The sequence below is a fragment of the Schistocerca cancellata genome, chromosome 4 (genome assembly GCF_023864275.1).
Source record: "Schistocerca cancellata isolate TAMUIC-IGC-003103 chromosome 4, iqSchCanc2.1, whole genome shotgun sequence".
Classification (NCBI taxonomy): Eukaryota; Metazoa; Arthropoda; class Insecta; order Orthoptera; family Acrididae; genus Schistocerca; species Schistocerca cancellata.
Window position 1 is genome coordinate 532096062 of NC_064629.1, and position 21068 is coordinate 532117129.

Consider the following 21068-nt stretch of genomic DNA (forward strand, 5'->3'; position numbering starts at 1 on the left):
TAGAGTCATCATTTAAAGCCGTGTCTTGAAACTTCATTAGTAAACTTTTCAATACAATTTATGTCTATCTTCAGGAATTTGCCACCTCACTTTCTTCAGCATCCCTGTGAAGCTCTCCCACAATTCAAACAAACCTGTGACTGTTTGTGCTGTCTTCCTCTGTATACATTCAATATCCCCTGTTAGTCCTATTCGGCACAGGTCCCGCACCCTTGAGTAATATTTTAGAACCAGTCGCACAAGTGGTTTGTAAGCAATCTCCTTTCTAGACTGACTGCACTTCACAAACAGTCTGTGAACAAACTGAAGTCTACCACCTGCTTTACTCACAACTGAGCCTATGTGGTCATTTAATTTCATATCCTTGCGAAGTGCTACACCCAGGTATTTATACAAGTTAGCCAATTCCAACAGTGACTCATTGATATTACAGTCATAAAATAGTATGGTTTTTTTTGTGAAGTGCACAGTTTTACATTTTTTAATGTTTAAAGCAAGTTGCCAATCTTTGCACCACTTCGAAATCTTATCAAGACCTGACTGAATATTTATGCAGCTTCTTTCAGACAGTACTTCATTATAGATAACTGCACCAAATGCAAAAAGGCTGAGATTCCTATTAATATTGTCTGCAAGGTCATCAATACAGGTATACATCACAAACAGCAAGGGTCCTGTTACACTTCCCTGAGGCACACCCAAGATAACATGCTGTGCCCTTCCTACCAAAAGTCCTCAATCCCATCAAAAATTTCACTTGATATCCCATATGATTATACTTTTGACAATAGGGGTAGGCGTAGTACTGAGTGAAATGCTTTTCAGAAATTTATAAATACTGTTTGTACCTAACAGCCTTGATCAAAAGCTTTATACATGTCATTTGAAAAAGTGCAAGCTGGGTTTCACGTGATCAATGTTTTCAGAATCTATGGTGGTTGGCCTGGAGGAGGTCATTCTGTTCAAGATACCTCCTTATGTTTGACCTCAGAATATTTTAATATGTTATACAATTCTACAACAAATCAATGTCAAGGATATTGGACTGTAGTTTTGGGGATCATTTCTGGTACCCTTCTTGTAGATGGGTGTGACCTGTACTTTTTCCAAGAATTTGGCATGGTTTTTTGTTGGAGGGATCTATGACTGATTAAAGTTACAAGAGGGGGCTAACTCAGCCGCAAATTCAATATAGAATCTGAGAGAGATTCCATTGTCCTCTGGAGCTTTGTTCAATTTTAATGATTTCAGCTGTTTCTCAACACCACTGAGACTAATACTTATTTCACTCAGCTTCTTAGTGATACATGGATTAAATTGGGCCAATTCTCCTGGATTTTACATGGTGAAGAAGTGTTTAAAAACAGAGTTAAGCACTTCAGCTTTTGTTTTGCTACCCTCAATTTCAATTCCTACCTCATTAGCTAGGGACTGGACACTTAACTACCGTGCTACTAACAGCTTTTACACATGATCAGAATTTCTTTGGGTTTTGTGAAAGATCATTTGACAATTTCTGTTATGGTAGTCATTGATGACTTTACAAATTGTTCTCTTCACAGTCGAACACATTTCATTCAGCATCTACCTATAGCCCTATGCTTTGTTGTTCTGCTAAATAACATTGTTGGAATGGAAACCATGTTAGGTGCAACAGGCAGAAGATGTGCTTTGTTGGTGCTACACATTTTAGTGATTTTGTCTGAGATAAACTCGTCCTGTAGTGTACTTCAGCATTCCAGTGTAGAAGTTTGCACAGAAACAGCTACGTGAAAAAGCCATGTAATTCAAACATTTATGCAACAGTCTTTGTTCTTTCAGAAGTTTTTATACAGTGATTGTATATCAAGGAGGAAGTCTCCCATTACGAACTGTTTTACTGGGTCACCTGGTGGGGGAGGGGGGGGGGGGGGTTGCATTCCTCTCAATCTCACACTGAAAGTTCTGGATTTCCTATAGCTATAGTTATCTGGATTGGATGGAGAGTTGCCTAATCCAAAATACCCTTGTGTGCACCCCATACACTCTCAGCTACCTGAGTAGCAGCCTCTGATTTGTAGTACACACCTGACCCATTCAGGGGGACCTTCTCAACCCTATGGAGCACATTCAGGAAGTCGCAGCCTAGCTTGTCACGGAAACTTCGAAGTCTTATAAGGGCCACTATCACTCCTGGGGACAATGCTGCAAATTGTAAGCTTTGTTGAAACTCTACATGCAAGGCTGGTCTTCTCAACCTTGTCTTCCAGTTGCTTGAATGACCCAAGTATGACCTCAGAGCCCAGGCAACAGACATCATTTGTTCCAACATGTGCCACAATCTGCTGTTTGTTGCGCCCTGTTCCCTCAATGGTAGCTGGAATAGTCTCTTAACATGTTGAATAAGGCCCTAAGGCATACACCCTTAGTGCACCTGGTGTCTTTTCCTTCCCCTTGCTGCCATTTCCCTAATGGGTACCACCATTCGTCATACGTTTGAACTGCCAACAGTTAAAAGATCCTTACCCATTTGTGTTTTCTTGCTCTTGACACTGGACAAAACATGTTTCCCCAAAACAGGTAAAATTAGTCCCACTGGCTCAGTTTCAATTTCAGTGAAAGATGACACCTCAAACTTGTTGGTCAGGGGGATTGGTACAACATCCTGAGTCCTTCCTGATCCCTGTCCACCCCGTACACAACGCCTAGCTCTATGATTGAAACACCACTCGCGTTCAGGTGAAAGAGTAATGACAGATCCTGTACTTCCTACAGAGGAGACAGGATCCACATGAGCGGATAGTACTTGAGGTAGAGGTACCTTTGGTAACACTACCACAGGTATGTGACTCTGGGGAGCTCTTTCAACACAACAACTCGCAGCAGCTGCCAATCATTTGACAGTAGTCAGGATGATTTCCAAATGCTTACAAATGTCAACTAACTCATTCCATGTTCAACAACAGCATTCACAATGGGGCTGCATTTTAGCTGGTGCGATGTATTACAGGACACAGAATAAATAACTTTAAATTAAGCACCCAATTATCTTTTAATCTGTTGAACTAAAAAGTTGCCTTACAAGGCGGGACCCAAAAGTAACCAGAATCGTAATGCTGCACATCGTGTACTTGTAGTAGCAGGTTGCGCCGCCAGAGGGTTGTAGTAGGAGCTCTGCTGAGTCATTCTGCCACGCAGCGTCACCCAACAATGAGAAGTGTGGTTTCTTTGGCAGTTCTTTGAGTGTGCATACAGTGCAGACGTGACACGAGGAAATGCCTAGTTCTTACGAACTACGTGCAGCACTGAAGTTTTGATACTTGCTCGGCAAGAATGCAGTAGAAACAAACTGTTGCGATGATTCAGACAGCCTACAAAGACCATGCTCTTAGTAAAACGCAAGTGTACGAATGATTTTCTCAGTTTAAAAAGGGAGAAATGGTGGTTGAAGACCAGCCCCGTTCCAGTCGACCTTCAACTGCTCGAAGCAAAGACAACATTGACAAAATCCGTGATCTCATCAGTGAAGATCGACGCAGGACAATCGACCAACTGGAGAACCTGTCCAGGTTGTCCTGGAGCTCAATTCAGCGCATCTTGACCATCGATTTGGCGATGCGTTGAGTGGCAGCAAAATTTGTGCCGAAGATTCTTACCAGAGATCAAAGGGATCGTCGCGCTCAAGCCTGTCTCGAAATGAAGGACGCGTTCAAAGATGATCCACATTTTTCAACAAAATCATTACAGTTGGTGAGTCATGGTGCTATGGGTACGATCCAGAAAGTAAACAACAGTCATCACAATGGAAGTCACCTGGCTCATCTCGACCAAAAAAAGCTCGACAAGTGAAATCAAACGTGAAAATTATGCTGATCTGTTTTTTTGACATCAAAGGGATCGTACACTCTGAATTTGTCCCTGAAAACCAGACAGTAAACCAACAATTCTATTTGGACGTTATGAACAGCTTCGCAGAAGTTTGTCGCGAAAACGTTCGGCTTTGTGGGATTCTGGCATGTGGTTCCTGCATCACGAAAACGCTCCCGCGCACACAGCTCTCGGTGTTCGCCAGTTTTTGGCCTCAATGAAGATGACTACCTTGTCCCACGCATCCTATTCACCGGATTTAGCACCCTCAGACTTCTTCCTATTCCCGGGGATGAAAAGAGACTTGAGAGGGAAGCATTTTGTGGATGTGGAACACGTAAAACGCAATGTCATGAAAGTGCTAACAGGTATCAAAGAGGATGAATTTAAAAGGTGCTTCGAACACTGGAATAAATGTTTGGACAAGTGTATTAATGCTAATGGAGAGTATTTCGAAGGAGAGTAAAGTTGTATTTGAAAACAATAAAGTATATGCTTTTTAGAAAGAAATTCCAGTTATTTTTGGGTCCCCCCTCGTATAAGAACTGAAGCAAATACACAAAACGAGATTTCTATTAAGGGAACATAAAAAGCTGTGGGGCAAATTACTAGTTTCCTTAAATTTTTTGAGGTTAATTATAGTTTCTAGCAAACTCGAAAACACAGTTACTTTGCAATAAATGTAGATAATATAAAGGTCTACTCTTCTTTAAAGGAAAACTAGATGTAACAGAATACATTAGTTAGAATATATGCTACAGCAACTAAATCAATGTTAATTTACTACAGGTTACATTATGCACAGGACAATGGTAGCTTCCGAAAATTCTCAAAAATGCATGTTTATTTGGGTTGATATACAATGAAATTCAGGTGTCATCTATTTTTTGGCAGTAACTGTGAATGAAAAATGCTGATTTGCTATGAAATAAGTTATGTATCCAAAACAGCCATACAAGTAACCTACAAAAATATAGTTCCATAAGCATCCAAAAATTCTCAAAAATAACACATTTTTCACATAATCATACAATGAAATTAGAGAATGATTGTTTTGAATGAGGACAGGCCTTCTGCTCTCATAAATTTTAAAAGTGCACAAATAAGTTTAACATTATGAGTTTACCAGGGCACTCACGAATGTTCAAAATTTCACAATATATCACAATACAAACAGGTACTGATAGAGGCAATGAAAGATTATGCAGAAGCGATGCGAACAGTAAAATATGTGAATCTAGAATTTCAAATCCACACACAGATCTTTCACATACACACTCACACACAGGAAAATTCTGAAGTCGGCTTTTTGAGAGCTGTTAGTATTAATTGAAAAAAGAAAAATAAGTGCAATAAATGTGGGTCCAGAAATACATACTTCCTGTGATAAACTCATGTTTACAGGAGGTGTTCAATGTGACATCTATTCATGACAATACACCCCTCTGCCCTCCGGCGTAAAGAACGACCCACCCTTTGAAGTATACCCTGTTGATGACGTATCTGGTGGCACGCATTGAAGACATGATCCTGTAGTGTCCATACCTCATTGATTGGCATGGTGTATACCAATTCCTTCACATGTTCCTGTAACCGAAAGTCTAGGGGATTGAGGCTTGGGCACAAGCAGGCTAAGATGTGAGCCCCCCAACCACGAAAGTGTGCTGGTGTGCCATTAAGCATGAACCACATTTGTATTTGTTGCAGCAGTGGCACAGCTTCCAGCAATGTAGGCAATATATTAATGAGAAAGTCCACATAGTGTGTGCCAGTTAACCTTTGTGGTAGCATATATGGCTCTATTAATCTATTGCCATGTATGCCTGCCCATGTGTTGAGTGAGAATCTGTTTTGATGCCCTCTTTCCTGAATTGCTAGGGGATTTACATCTGACCAAATACACTATGTGATCAAAGGTATCCGGACACCTGGCTGAAAATGACTTGCAAGTTCGTGGCGCCCTCCATCGGTAATGCTGGAATTCAATATGGTGTTGGCCCACCCTTACCATTTATGATAGCTTCCACTCTCGCAGGCATACATTCAATCAGGTGCTGGAAGGTTTCTTGGGGAATGGCAGCCCATTCTTCACCGAGTGATGCACTGAGGAGAGGTATCCTTGTCGGGCAGTGAGGCCTGGTACAAAGTCGGTGTTCCAAAACATCTCAAAGCTGTTCTATAGGATTCAGGTCAGGACTCTGTGCAGGCCAGTCCATCACAGGGATGTTATTGTCGTGTAACCACTCCGCCACAGGCTGTGCATTATGAACAGGTGTTCGATCATGTTGAAAGATGCAATTGCCATCGCCGAATTGCTCTTCAACAGTGGGAAGCAAGAAAGTGCTTAAAACATCAATGTAGCCAGTGCTGTGATAGCACCATGAAAACCATGACCACACAATAACACCACCACCTTCAAATTTTATTGTTGGACTACACACGCTGGCAGATGGTGTTCACCGGCTCTATTAATCTATTGCCATGTATGCCTGCCCATGTGTTGAGTGAGAATCTGTTTTGATGCCCTCTTTCCTGAATTGCTAGGGGATTTACATCTGACCAAATACACTATGTGATCAAAGGTATCCGGACACCTGGCTGAAAATGACTTGCAAGTTCGTGGCGCCCTCCATCGGTAATGCTGGAATTCAATATGGTGTTGGCCCACCCTTAGCATTTATGATAGCTTCCACTCTCGCAGGCATACATTCAATCAGGTTTGTGCATGACACAAATGACACCTAATCACCTGACCACATTCGAAGTCTGTGAGTTCCGCAGAGTACCCATTCTGCTCTCTTACGGTGTCTAATGACTACTGAGGTTGCTGATATGGAATACCTGGCAGCACAATGCACCTAATATGACAAACATGTGTTTTTGGGGTTGCCCGGATACTTTTGATCACATTGTGTATGCTGGTTATGGAAATCCACAATACCAAAACCCTTGGGAACCCTGCCCCATCAGTAAATAAAATCTTGGGTGGGAACAGTGGATCTGTGGCACACTTCTGCCACAGCCATTGACAGAACTGCCATCTGCCACGATGGTACTGTGGCCTTAGGGCCTGAACGCACTGTAGATGACATAGTACAGCAAGTGTTCATGAAGTACCCCCCCCCCCCCCCCCAGATAAGAGAGAGAGAGAGAGAGAGAGAGAGAGAGAGAGAGAGAGAGATGCCTTCTGCTGCTGCTGATGTTTGCACACTAGTCCCAGGGATTTATTTCACCAAACGTAGCACACGCTCCTGCATGTCAAGCGTGTGTGCAGTGCGGGGCCTTCCACTGTCAGCCTTCTGACGTGCAAGGCTACCTGTGTGTCTTGGATGGTGGAAAACTCTGCTGAACAGCTTATCAGAGGGCACTCTGTGCTGCAGATATTTTTCAGCATAGAGGGCACAGCTTGAAGGCAATGTACATTTGGTAAACCATAGCTGAATATCATATCCGCATTTTCACTTGTCGAATAGTAGGCTTCCATTGCTAACAAGTGGTGTAAGAGAGAAAATGCGAATGTACTACCCCATTTGTACATACAAAAGTGCAATAACAGTAAACACATAAGTGCATCTGCATTTTGAAGAAGGTAAAACACCATAATACATACCCAAGATTGACAGTACTGTACAATAAGGCACACAAACATGACGAAAACTAACATAACCTACAACATGGCTTGAACCACACAACCTATTGAAGACCAGCTAATGGTAGGCAAAGTACTGTGAGTAAGACATCGTAATACCCTGCCGACACATTTGTCAGAGCATCAATGCAATGACTGTGCTAATATCTGAAACCGAGCATTGCACAACCCTTCCTATAAACACGTTTATCTCAGAAAATATGCGTTTCCAAACCCATGTTTACTTGACTTATTTTTTCTGTTTCATTGAGTACTACCACATCTCAAAGTATGCGACACTATTTTTTTAACATGCTGTATACAAATAAATGCTTGAATTACATGGATTTTTCACTTAACTGTTTCTGTGCCAACTTCTACACTGGCATGCCGAGGAAAACTACAGGATGAGTTTATCTCAGTCAAAAATCACTAAAATGTGCAGCATCAACAAAGCACATCTTCTGCCTGTTGCAGCTAACACAGTTTGCATTCCAACAATGTTATTTAGCAGAACTGTTAGTTTTCATAACAGTAAATGAAACTGCTTTCAAAACTGCTTGTTTTGAGCCCTAAATCATTGTCACGGCATGTCAGAAAGCATGCCTTCTTGATATTTGACACAGCCATTTTTCCTTTATGTACTATGGACATTCTAGACAGGCAATGGCAATTTATACACTTCTTTACAACAAATAATGCACTTATATGCAAGTAATTCACTGTCGTATAACCTTCAACTTCTTACAGCAGAAGAGACAATGGTACTGTTGACAATGTAGTACTCAGCTGTGCCAGTTGCTACAGGTCTCGCACCCCACACTACCCTATACTCTGGGAATGAGAAAAAGTGAATAGATTATAGTTATATAATCTGTGAGTGACACATCTCAATTCTGATTGCATAATTTATTTTTCAGTTATAGCTCAAAATGTATTACATGGTTTATGTTTCACTTCTGTTTCAGTGACTAGTAGACTGTATCTGAAAATGTAAGGAGGGGACAGACCAGGGGGAGGAAGGGAGGAGGGGGGAGGGGGACCTAGAAAATTCCGCATAGGGAGGCAAAATTCCTGGAGCTGTCCCTGCATAAGTACACTGTTGGCCATTAAAACTCCAACACCGGGAAGCATAGCAAATAGAGAAATTTTACTCAATTTGCATACACAGTATAGTAGTAAGAATACATGATCAAATTTGCACACAATTTGGGGGTAGGCAGGGAGCAAAATTCTGTGCCCAGAGCTGTCATCTCTGGCAGCAACAAGGACTCTAACATTCCTGGGCATCAAAACAAACTGAGCTTTGAAGACAAATGTGTGTGTTACTCCATGCTGCTTCAGCACTATGCCCGAGTTCATCAATTGCAGTGGCTGGAGAGTAGTGGCATGCCAGTCTCTTAGGAATCCACAGCCAGATGTTTTCAGTGGGTGCCAGATCTGGAGAAGGCACTGGCCTCGGTAACAGTCAAACACCCTCTGTATTGAGGTAGGTCATAATAGCATGAGCATCATGCCATCTTGCATTTTCTTGTTGAAAGACAATACAATGTCATGGAGACCTTGAAGATAGTGCAAAACCATGGCCTTTGCATACCAGAAATATAATGGTTGCTGTCCAAAGTACCAGCTATGTGAACAAGAGATGATCGTGTTATGTATAGAATGGCACACTGTACTGTCACACTAGGTGCTGGGTGTTCATTCTCCTTGGAACCTCCACACAAGGACACATCACTTCTGATGCACTACACAGAGACAGGACTAAGACAAGATAACATGGTGGCACTTCTGTGTCCAGAGATGTCATTAGATGTATTACTGTGGACTGGTCCCTCTCTGTTGCTGTTTCAAGAGAAGCCACAACAATGTTCCCCACACTCACAGACCACAGTGCTCCAGATGTAGCCGCATTGTCCGTGTGGACAGTTGTCTTGCTGCAAACAAGATCATTCCCTATCTCAAGGTATGTAATGTGGCTGTACAATCCTGCATGGCCGAGTAAACATTATGTCTGTCCTCTAGGGCGCTAGTAATGTGAAGCTATTAAAACGCTGCACAGCATACCTAAGTATGGAACTCATGAATCCATCAATTCTGTATTAGCACCACAGTCATGGGATCTCGATATATGCAAGCAGCAATATTGAGGAACAATAACCAGTAGTCTCAATAGGCCACAATCCTGTCACCACAGAATTCTGACACACGCTGCTAGACATTTCTCCGTATTACACACAATATAACACAATCTTCTCACAAACAACCAACACTCTAACATGATTTGTAATTGAGAAACTCCCTGTGTAATTGACCATTGTGAGCAGAACGTAGATGGCATTACTCCTGCCTACTTCATGTAGTTATGCTGAAATGCTAATCATTTGCATATCCAAACATGTAATGCTAATATGATGTTTGTTGCACGCTGTCTTCAAGGTGTTGCTGTTTCAGTGGGCAGCAGTAAGTGATAGTGATTATGGGAAAGAAAACTAAAGTAGGTTTGCTGTATAATCACCAACAATACAGACAACACACCAGCATGTGTTAACACAGTAGCAATCAATCAATCTCTTTATTCATCCATTAACAATATACATTGTATGGATGTAGTCAATTACAATATAGTTTCTTATCTTTAATTTGTTTCAAAAACTTGGATAATAAATACAAATATTTTATATCAGTATATATAAATCATATTACTTTTCCATATTCAGATGTTCTTGAATGTTATAAAAACTATGTGTTGGTAAAAATTGTTTAAGGTCTACCTTTAATTTATGAAATTCTTTAATTTTCTTTATTGTTGAAGGCAATGCACTAAAAAGTATTTTGGGAAGGTAGTTTACACTTTTTGTGCTCCTTTGTGGGTGTGTCTGTGAAAAATCACCCCTGTTCCTTGTTTCATAGTTATGAACCTGATTATTTAATGTTGAAAATTCCTGGCGAGTTTTCAGAAAGCATACACATTCATAGATGTATAAGCTAGGAAGAGTCATTATTTTAAATTCTTTAAATATTTCCCTGCATGACTCTCTGCAGGGAACCCCTTTCATTATTCTAATAGCCCTTTTTTGAAAGTTTGAAAGCTTGTTTTGCCATACTTATATTTCCCCAGAAGATCACACCATATCTAAGCAAACTGTTCATGCAAGCACAATAGGCACTCAGCAATGATTCAGTGTTGCAACATTACTGAAGCATTCTTAGGACATAGCAGCATTTAATTAATTTTGTACTCAAAACTTTTACATGCTTTTCCCATCTCAAGCGCTCATCCACCAATATATCGAGGAATTTTGTGTATGGAGCTTGTGCAATAACATAAGTTCCCTAACTCAGCTTTTATTCTTCTTCTAGCTTTACTTTTAATATTACTGAAATTCATCAATACCGTTTTATCCTTATTTATGATCACAGCATTATCACTAAACCATTTTCCTGTCTCATTTATTGTCCTAGAGACACTCTGCTGTAGATAATCCTCAGTGTATCCTTTTATAAAAATCTTAGTGTCATCAGCGAACATCATTGTTTCTGCAACTGTCAGATGGTTTGGCAAATCGTTTATGTACACCAAGAACAACAGACGGCCTAACACGGAACCCTGGGGAACTCCATAGCTAGTTTTTTTTGAAATCTAAAAGATACTCTTTGCCTTCATGACATATTTGTACTTTCTGTTGTCTATCAGAGAGATAGGACTTGAACCATTTGAAATCAAGTCCCCTGACTCCATAAAATTCTAGTTTCATAAGCAATAAGTCATGGCTGATTAAATCAAACGCTTTAGATAAATCTAAGAATATCCCACAGCTTAATTCGTTCTTGTCCAAGGCATTTAGAACCATTTTCACGAATTGGAAGACTGCCGTTTCTGTGGATCTGTTCTTTATAAACCCATTTTGATCATTAGTCAGTATTTTATTTTTATTCATGAAGTCAACTAATATTTCATACATTACTCTTTCAATTACTTTAGAGAAATCTGACAATAATGACACTGGCCTATAATTATTTATGTCAGCTGTACTATTCTTTTTGTAAATTGGCTTTATTATGGAGTTTTAGTTTGGATGCGAACACCCCTGTCCTGAAAGAAGTATTAATAATGTTAGTTAGGCGAGTATCTATACCTTGTCTGGAATTCTGTCAATACCACAAGACATTTTATTTTCTAGTTTATTAATAGCATTTGTAACTTCACATTCTGTTGCTGGGTACAGAAACATTGTCTTTTCACAAGTTGGTACTTTTATACTTTTGTTGTTTGAATTGCACAGACTTTTAATTAGGTTCGGTGCTATGTTCACATAATGTTCATTGAATATATTGGCTCACTTTTAATTTTGAAATTATGAGTCTTCGTTTTACATTTCCCTATGCTATTGTTTATAACTTTCCAAATCGATTTTGATTTATTGCTTCCCTTATTAATGTATGAATCATTGCTTAGCCTTTTTGCTGCCTGTAAAACTTTTCTATAGACCCTTCTATATTTTCTATAGTATGGTTTTATTGTTGTATTTATTTTAGCATGTTTGCTTAGGTTTCTAAGGGTGGTTGCTGATATTTTAATCCCTTGTGTTACCCATGTGTTTGTCTTCTTACTGACTTTAATTCTTTTTAATGGGAATGCTACATCGTAGCAATATTTATAATCAGTGAGAAAACTGTCATACTTTTCGCCTGCATTATCAGTTTGTTCTATGGCCCACTGCACCCTTTCTAGCGTACTATTAAATACCCTTATGTTGTTTGTATAAAGTCTTCTTTGTACATATTTTTCAGTGACTGTGTATTTCTTCTTGTTCTCATTCCTTATCATAATTTTTAAAGCCATATGGTCAGAAAAGCCTGTATCTGCTACTTCAACATTGTACTAACAGCCTTGTTGGTAAATATCTGATGAAGTGTTGTTTCAGATCCATCCTCATATCTGGTAATTTCCTGCACTGTAGATTGCACGTGTTGAACAGATTTAATAATTGTATGTTGTTCTTATTACTTTTGTTAAAATTAATGTTAAAGACACCAAGAACTATTGTGCATTTTGACCTGCCTCTCAATTCATTTAAAACATCATCTATATAATATAAGAATTGGGTAAAGATACCTGATGGGGACCTATAGATGCAAGCAATGATAGTTTGACAGTCTGTAAGTTCACAAATACAACATTCAAAATCTTTTTCTGCGCACTTCACCTTGATAAGTTTTACCTCCTTAGATTTAACATTACTTCTAACATAGATTAAACTGTTAGAGTTACCCGTATTGCAACCTTTTCTATGAATGTTGCAGATTAAATAAGATCTTGTTCTAAACCTCTAAGTACTTCAGTAATCCCCATATTGATTGTTTTGGATTTTTATCAAGCAAATTCTGTACAACAGTTTCACATGATTCTTGATGATCAGTGTAAGATGGATTTACCATATCACACAATCAATGAAAAAAGACATACAATTTTTGGTAAACATGTTCTGTTAAAGCAACTTCCAAAAATACAAAACAGTTTCAATGACTTCTTCTTTCCTTTGAAACATTAAATAACTCTACAATGGCAATGTGCATTACCTCATGCTATTTTTGAAATTATACACAACATAAAAAGTGCACACTACCTTAAGGGTTAATTCTCTCAAATAGTCTAACTGGCTGGTTGTCAATCACTGTAGGAAATAGACCGTACAAGGGTGAGCATAAAAGCATAAAGAATTTGAAAAGGCCATGTGTGAGGCTGAATCTACTGTTCTGGGGCAGCAAGGCAGCCAGTTCAATCTCTAGCAACATTTATCTGTGGTGAAAACACAGAGAGAGAGTGAAGGTAGAACAGCCTTAAAAAGACTAATATACATCAAGGTGTGACAAGTGCACATGCCCAAAATTGATGCATGTCCCCTGAGGCTTGTCTTGCATTGCAATGACAGATTCCCAGATTCCATACCTGACAGGGAGCCCGCCTACCCGCTGTAAAAATGTAGAAGACAGGCTGAATACACAAGTCACAGAACACAGAATGGTAAAAAAAAGTGAAATGAGAAATTTTGAATGAAAGGATAAATACAAAAGCATATTAAGTTTGAAAAGACCCCAAGTCAGGATGAGTGCTGTTCAGGACTAGACTGACAGTTGAAAATTTACGTAATAACAACAACTCCTAACAAGGAAAAGGTCCCCTTCCCTGTGGATGTGCCCTTGAGTCACAAAGGAAAGACTGATACAGATCCAGTAAATCACATTAGGTTCTCTTTGGAAGGGGTACATTGCAATTGTGGCCTCTTTTATTGTTTGCAACTAGTTCATAGTGACCACAGCATACCACTCCTTGTTCCAAGCCTCAAAAGCTAAAGATGCAATACTGACTGCAAGTCTGATCCTGGTATCCCCATCTAAAGTTTTCATCTTTCTTAACCAATTAACGATGTTGTTCACCAAATTCCTGACATGACTTGCAGTCCAGAGAAATACAATAGAGGTCCCAATACCATGTACCATGGAGATCAGAAAAATCACATTCAGCTGAAGCAAAAAAGTTGCGAGTATAGCATTTGTTTGTGGTCTGTATAATGCTTAGATAGTGCACATTAGGAAACTCTTGTGAGCTCAAGTGCAAGTATAACAGAAAGCTTGGATGACAGTCACTAATTCTGCTGTAAATACACTACACCCATACAATAGGGAGAGTTGTTCATGACTGCATTAATGTGTAAAGGTATAGCTGATGTGAACATTGACCTTTGAGCCATAAGTATCTCCATCTATATTCCAGAAGTCACTATATGGTATGTGACACTGGGCACTTCTGGTAGCACTATCATTTCCCCTTCCCTGTTTCACGCAAGGTGTGTGAGGTAATGACATCAATTTGGGTACCTATATCTAAAGAATTCCTAATTTCATGGACAGACCGTGTGTACTGTGTTTATAGAATCCACATTGATTTTTATAGACGAGATTTTTGTTCCCAAAAATGTTATAAGGCATGAGCATAAAACATTCCATAACTGTACAACAGGCTGACATCATCACTATACACCTGTAATTAAGTGCATGTGTTCAACAAGCCTTCTTGGAAATGGCAATGACCTGCACGTTTTTCCCATTTGATCGGTACCCTTCATTTCTCCACCAATCTATAAAACTGCCGCTAGAAGATGACTTTTGTACCACTATATTCGCCCAGAACTGAGAGGAAAAAAAAAAAAAAAAAAAAAAAAAAAAAAAAAAAAAAAAAAAAAAAAAACGGCACAATGCAGAGTGATCTACTATTTACATTGGCCCAAAGAACAGATCTAGACAGACCTTCAAGTGAACAAGTGAAATACACACTTCAAGCATTTTGGCTCACTGTGGACATATACTGCATAATTCAGTCTTAAGTGGTGGCACTAGATCTGTATGGAAGGTCTCCCAGCTTTTACCAGAAGACTTTCCACAGGGCTTGACTGAAAGGCATGAGTAGCAAGTCAGATCCTGACATGGTAAACCATATATAGTTGCTGTACTAGTGATGCAGTCACCAATCGATAAACCACGCTCCCATACTGCAGTCAAGGTACAACAAAGCCTTTGTAAAGATGCCACAGGGTAGAGTCTTCTGCAGGAGATGTTACTAAACCAGGGGGAGTTACATATTTCAATACACACTTTAAGTTGGTAACAGATGGAGCCACATCAACCATATATCAAATAAAAGTCCCACAAAATTAGACACCTACCATAGTGAGCAGTTTAGTTTGAAGGTAAAGTTTTGGATGTGGATGAACAGTTCTTCATCAGCAGAAATTAATAACAAGTTCTGGTAGTGGAAATTGGTGCCCTTTAGTAGGTATTTAACAACATGTAAGTTGAAGAACTGTTATAATAAAAAGGTCATCGACATATAAGGACGGTAAGACTGCAGTTGTAGGATGCATTGGTTCAAAAGTGAAATAACCAGAGAGAAAATTTCAGATAAAATAGCCATAAAACAGCCTCTGAAATCCCACTCATACCGTGTGGGAAGGGCGTGGTAACACCATTACATGACAAAGGCCTTTCTTAAGTCAAAGAAGACAGGGATGATGATGATGGGCAAAACCCATTGTTATAACCAACTCCAAATGAATTAGGTGGTCAGTACAGAGCAGCCCTTCCCTCATCTCAAGAAAACAGCCCAGCCACCAGTTTACCATTAAAATATTTGTGAGGCTGATTCATTCATTCACCCACCCCCTCCCTTCTCCCTCAACACATCCTCTTTGGGTCCCTCCCCTTTTATTCTATTTGTTTGTTTATTTATTATACTTTATCTGCATAATTGCTTCCTTCTGCCATTTTATCCTCTACATGCTCTTTTCTCATCTTTGAGCTGAAGTTGGCACAGCACTAACTGATTTACTATCTTTGCTCCCTTTATCCTCATATCTTATGGGCCTTCCTTAACCAGGGTTCCGAGCAACCTGCTTCTGACTGCCTCTCCCACTTCCCCAACATGTGCCCATTTTCTCTCCTGGAGAAAAAACACCTGGTTCCTGAAAGTACGAGACCAATTTCTAATACAAAACAAATGGGTACATTATGGGAATGACTACATTGTCCTGGTGCTGCAGCTCAACTGCGAAGTTCATCAACATTTTCAGTCTTTCTTATATGCCTGTCAACCATTCAATGCCCGTACTATATGGTATGTGGTTACCTTTATTCCTTCAGGTATTTTTATTTCACTCTAAACTTTGCATTACTGTATTTACTACAGACTTGTTTACTCTTTTATAAGTGTTTCTATCATCTGTATTGAGAGTTTTCTGTCCTGAAAGTAAGCAATCAGCAGCCCTCCTGTCTCTCTGTAAATTTAATAAATTTCTGAAAGGGATTTCTTTTTTTCTCAGTTGTAGAATAGAAAAACATTAGAGAAAACATACCAGCATTCAGATAACAACAGACAGCTATTTAGCAGGGGTGACTGAAGTGCAAAACCTCATCAGTACACACATGATTATTAACACTGCAAGTTATTTGGAATACACCACGCTCACAGAAAAAAAATTGTACCAACAAACCAGACACAAGCAGAAGGGTGGGTAGTTGGAGCAACTGTTGATGTTAAAGGTTCCAGTTGTTCCATTACTCAGAAAATTAATCTAACATGCACAAAAATAGAAGTATACTACACTAGTACTAATTAAGGGCAGTTACAACATTTATAGCATACTCACCGGCCTAAGAGGAATGAAGCGTGGTACACCACCTCCTGCACGCACCATTGGCACATAGCAGTCAAAATATGGTTCAATAATTATAACTTCATCACCAGGGTTTGTGTGGCCAAGTATAGAAGCAAACAATGCTTCATAAGCTCCACACGTAACAAGAATTTCACTCTGAGCATCAATACTTCTTCCAATTAATTTTGAATACAGTTTGCTGAGAGCACTTATTAGACGTGGATGTCCCTTCAAATGAAAATTCACAATAAGCTACAGAAAATTCACATACTTCCATGTAAATGTAATAAATTGTGTTCTATGGTATATTTATCGCAAACTAATTTTAAAAAACACATGATCTTTAAAAATAATGTACTGAAATATTTGCACATTATCAATTAACAGAAATTAACCATCCTTCATAAAATCACAACCAGCCAGAAACTTTCTCATTTCAGTAAATGTCTGCTCTCATTTGGTGGTACTTGCAGGATTTGTTCCAACCTGTTATAGTTGATTTATTTGCACAATCTAGTAGACTTCACAGTGCCTCTCTTTCATAAAACTTTTATTTCAGTTTAATGCTTGGCTCTAGAAGTGATTCCCCTTCAACACTATATCCCACCTTTCTTCTTGCTCCACTTTTGTTTCAACACATGATTCCATTGTACTTTACTCATCATCATCATCATCATCATCATCATCATCATCATCATCATCATCAACAACAACAACAACAACAACAACAACAACAACAGCAGGGTACCCGGAGCTCTCTCGAACTTTGTTTCCTTGTTGTTACCTCCCGCAACAGGTTAATACAAAAACACCCTGAAGGAGGTCACTTGCAATAGTGACGGAAACATATTAAGTTTTATGTGTAGACAATGCGGCCACAAATCCAGAAAAATTTTATTGACAGATTAATACATTGTTAACTTTACACTTCTCTCAGAAATCGAATACAACAGGTATTATAACTAACATTACTCTGGACTTTTATTTGGGAGGACGGCATTTCAAATCCCTAACCAGCCATCCAGATTTAGGCTTCCACATGATCAATGTTCCTCAGGTGGTAGATAAAGAAATACATAAACTCCATACGCCTAAAGAGGACTGACAGCTTGCAGCACTATTGCCAGCTTTCTACTGTGATGCCAAAACTGTGCAACTGTTGAGCTGCAGCAACATGGAGGCACTGCTATAGTGACACATACAAAGTTCTGTTACACGACTGGTAATGGTTGATGTGTGAAGCAGCCACACTAAGTCCACTTTAACTGTCAGTGCTCCTCTTATGCAGTATGGACTGTAGCTCTTTAACTCCTTCAAAGTGGACTGGAAGCATACATGCTTCATACATGGTCTGTTCCATACTATCAAAGTGGTCCATTAAAAAATTAATTAATACCAGTGGTTCTGAGACACACTTGTGCTCTTAAGTTAAGGTATCTTTCAGATCCACAAAACACAATAAGTCATAGTGACAATTTGTGTAATAAAAGGTGCCCCAGTAATATTGTGATGTATGACATGATGATACTGATACATGGTATACCATAAAACAAGCCATGAGCAGTGGATGGTCTCTCTCCACTGGTGGGCAGACATAACATCAATATGATGTTCATGTATGGTAATACTGGATGTACAATGGTTACCTATACTGGTAGTATGCCACTGAAGAGACTTATGGCAATGTCTCCTGCTGTTGAATAAGCAGCTTTGGATGGTCAGCAGTGGTCCATGGTGACAGTGTTAACTCTGCAATTCTTTAGTTCAGAGTGTCCAGTCTATGTTCAATTAAATTTAAGTCCACAGAGTGGCCTGCCATTGTAGACTTGAGGCATTTTTATATTTCACGTATTCGTCCACTTGGCCCACACTGTTTAGTCTGGCACTAGCAACATTGCTAGCTTTCAGACGAATCCTCCTTCAGAGCCACTGAGTACACATAAACAAACACTTACAAACACACAAAACCTTTCACCTGCACAATTATGCTGTCATAGCCATACAGTTGTATGTTTCACTTTTTGCCTGAAATTACTCTGGGAAACCTAATCAGAGTGACTGGATAGAGCAAACTCCATTCTCTTGAATATCTTTAATCCTTGAATTACTTATATTCCATCAATGACTTATTTGTAATATTCATACAATAAAAATGGAATTTTTACATTATAGGAATAAACAGCTCATGCATTTCTGATGCTGTCATGCTTATACACTGTTTCTATTAATTCCTGATTCTGAAATAGTTTTCCATATGATGGCTTTTGCTCCATATGGAAGGAAGCAAGAGTTAGATGAAGCTTGTGTATAAAGTGGAGTGGTGCCTCAAAGTGAGCAATGATAAAAACCTGCTACCTCTGCCTCCCCCCCCCTCCCGGACCTTCCCTCACCCATGTGGATATCCCCCACAACTTTTTCCATGAATTGAACTGAGGCATTTTTTATCCTTTTGTTGAAAAGTTCCCATCAAAGGTAAAAACTTAACCAGGATAATATCTAATCATGGTATACTGATGCGACACACTCAGCATTAACACTAAACTGTAACAGGAACACACCCAGAATATTGGCCTCACTGCCAACATCATACAAATATTAGGTTGGTTGGTTGGTTTGGGGGATGAAAGGGACCAGACTGCTACGGTCATCGGTCCCTTTTTCCAAAGACAAAGAACATCCACAGAGAATAAAAACGAGGAACAGAATAGATCACAGACGATACAGAACAAGAGAAACGGAGACAAGGACAAGACAAAACGAACTAAAACCACACAGAGTGTGACAGTGGTTGGCCGACCATAGAAATAAAAAAGGAAAAGCCAACCACTTAGAAACACATTAAAAGATCAGTTTAAAATTATAGGCCAAAGGCCAGAATCAAAACAAAAAATAAAACAGAAACACTCAGATGAAAGAATAAAAACTCCCTGCCCTAATAAAACGTAAAACTAAGGCAGCCATAACAGGGTCATCGGATAAAACGGCAGGGAGCGTATCAGGCAGCGCAAATGTCTGCCTGACCACAGCTAAAAGGGGGCAGGCCAACAGAATGTGGGCCACCGTCAAAGCCGCCCCGCAGCGACATACAGGAGGGTCCTCCCGGCGCAGTAAATAACTGTGTGTTAGCCGGGAGTGGCCAATACGGAGCCGACAAAGGACGACTGAGTCCCTGCGGTTGGCTCGCATGGAGGACCGCCACACAGTCGTCGTCTCCTTAATGGCACGGAGTTTATTGGGTGTAATCCGATCGCGCCATTCAGCTTCCCAAAGCGCAAAAACTTTTCGGCGGAGGACCGCCCGCAAATCAGCCTCTGGGAGGCCAACATCCAGAGATGGTTTACTCGTGGCCTCTTTCGCCAGGCGGTCAACATGTTCATTGCCCGGGATACCGACATGACCGGGGGTCCACACAAAGACCACAGAGCGGCCGCAACGCGCAAGAGTATGCAGGGACTCATGGATAGCCATCACCAGACGAGAACGAGGAAAACACTGGTCGAGAGCTCGTAAACCGCTCAGGGAATCGCTACAGACAACGAAGGACTCACCTGAGCAGGAGCGGATATACTCTAGGGCTCTAAAGATGGCGACTAGCTCAGCAGTGTAAACGCTGCAGCCAGCCGCCAAGGACCGTTGTTCGGAATGGTCCCCTAGAGTTAGCGCATACCCGACACGACCAGCAACCATCGAACCGTCGGTGTAAACAATTCCAGAGCCCTGATACGTGGCCAGGATGGAATAAAAGCGGCAGCGGAAGGCCTCTGGAGGGACCGAGTCCTTCGAGCCCTGTGTCAAGTCGAGCCGAAGGCAAGGGCGAGGAACACACCACGGGGGTGTACGCAGAGGCGCCCGGAAAGGAGGTGGAACAGGGAAAAACCCAAGCCCACAGAGAAGCTCCTTGACGCGTACGGCGATCGGACAACCCGACCGGGGCCGACGGTCTGGCAGATGGACGACTGACTGCGGGAACAGGACACGATAATTTGGATGCCCGGGCAAGCTTAGAACATGGGCCGCATAAGCGGCCAGCAAACGTTGGCGCCGGAACCGCAGTGGAGGTACACCTGCCTCCACTAGTACACTGTCCACAGGGCTGGTGCGGAAAGCACCAGTGGCAAGGCGTATCCCGCTGTGGAGAATTGGGTCCAGCACCCGCAACGCAGATGGGGATGCTGAGCCATAAGCTAGGCACCCATAATCCAGGCGAGACTGGATTAACGCCTGGTAGAGCCGCAACAGGGTAGAGCGGTCGGCGCCCCAGTGGGTGTGGCTCAAGCATCTCAGAGCGTTTAGATGCCGCCAACACGTCTGTTTAAGCTGCCGGATATGAGGCAGCCAAGTCAACCGGGCATCGAAAACCACCCCCAAAAACCTGTGGG

At 40.6% G+C, this 21068-nt stretch overlaps 1 protein-coding gene across 4 annotated transcripts in view; it reads right to left on the reverse strand.

Moving 5' to 3' along the window:
* Positions 1-21068, reverse strand: part of LOC126183434 (kynurenine aminotransferase) — a 57458-nt gene that overhangs the window by 19047 nt on the left and 17343 nt on the right. For all 4 annotated transcript variants that reach the window (XM_049925420.1, XM_049925421.1, XM_049925422.1 and 1 more), the window contains exon 4: positions 16681-16917. In XM_049925420.1, the coding sequence (XP_049781377.1) occupies positions 16681-16917 (237 nt within the window). The remainder of the gene's footprint in view (positions 1-16680; positions 16918-21068) is intronic.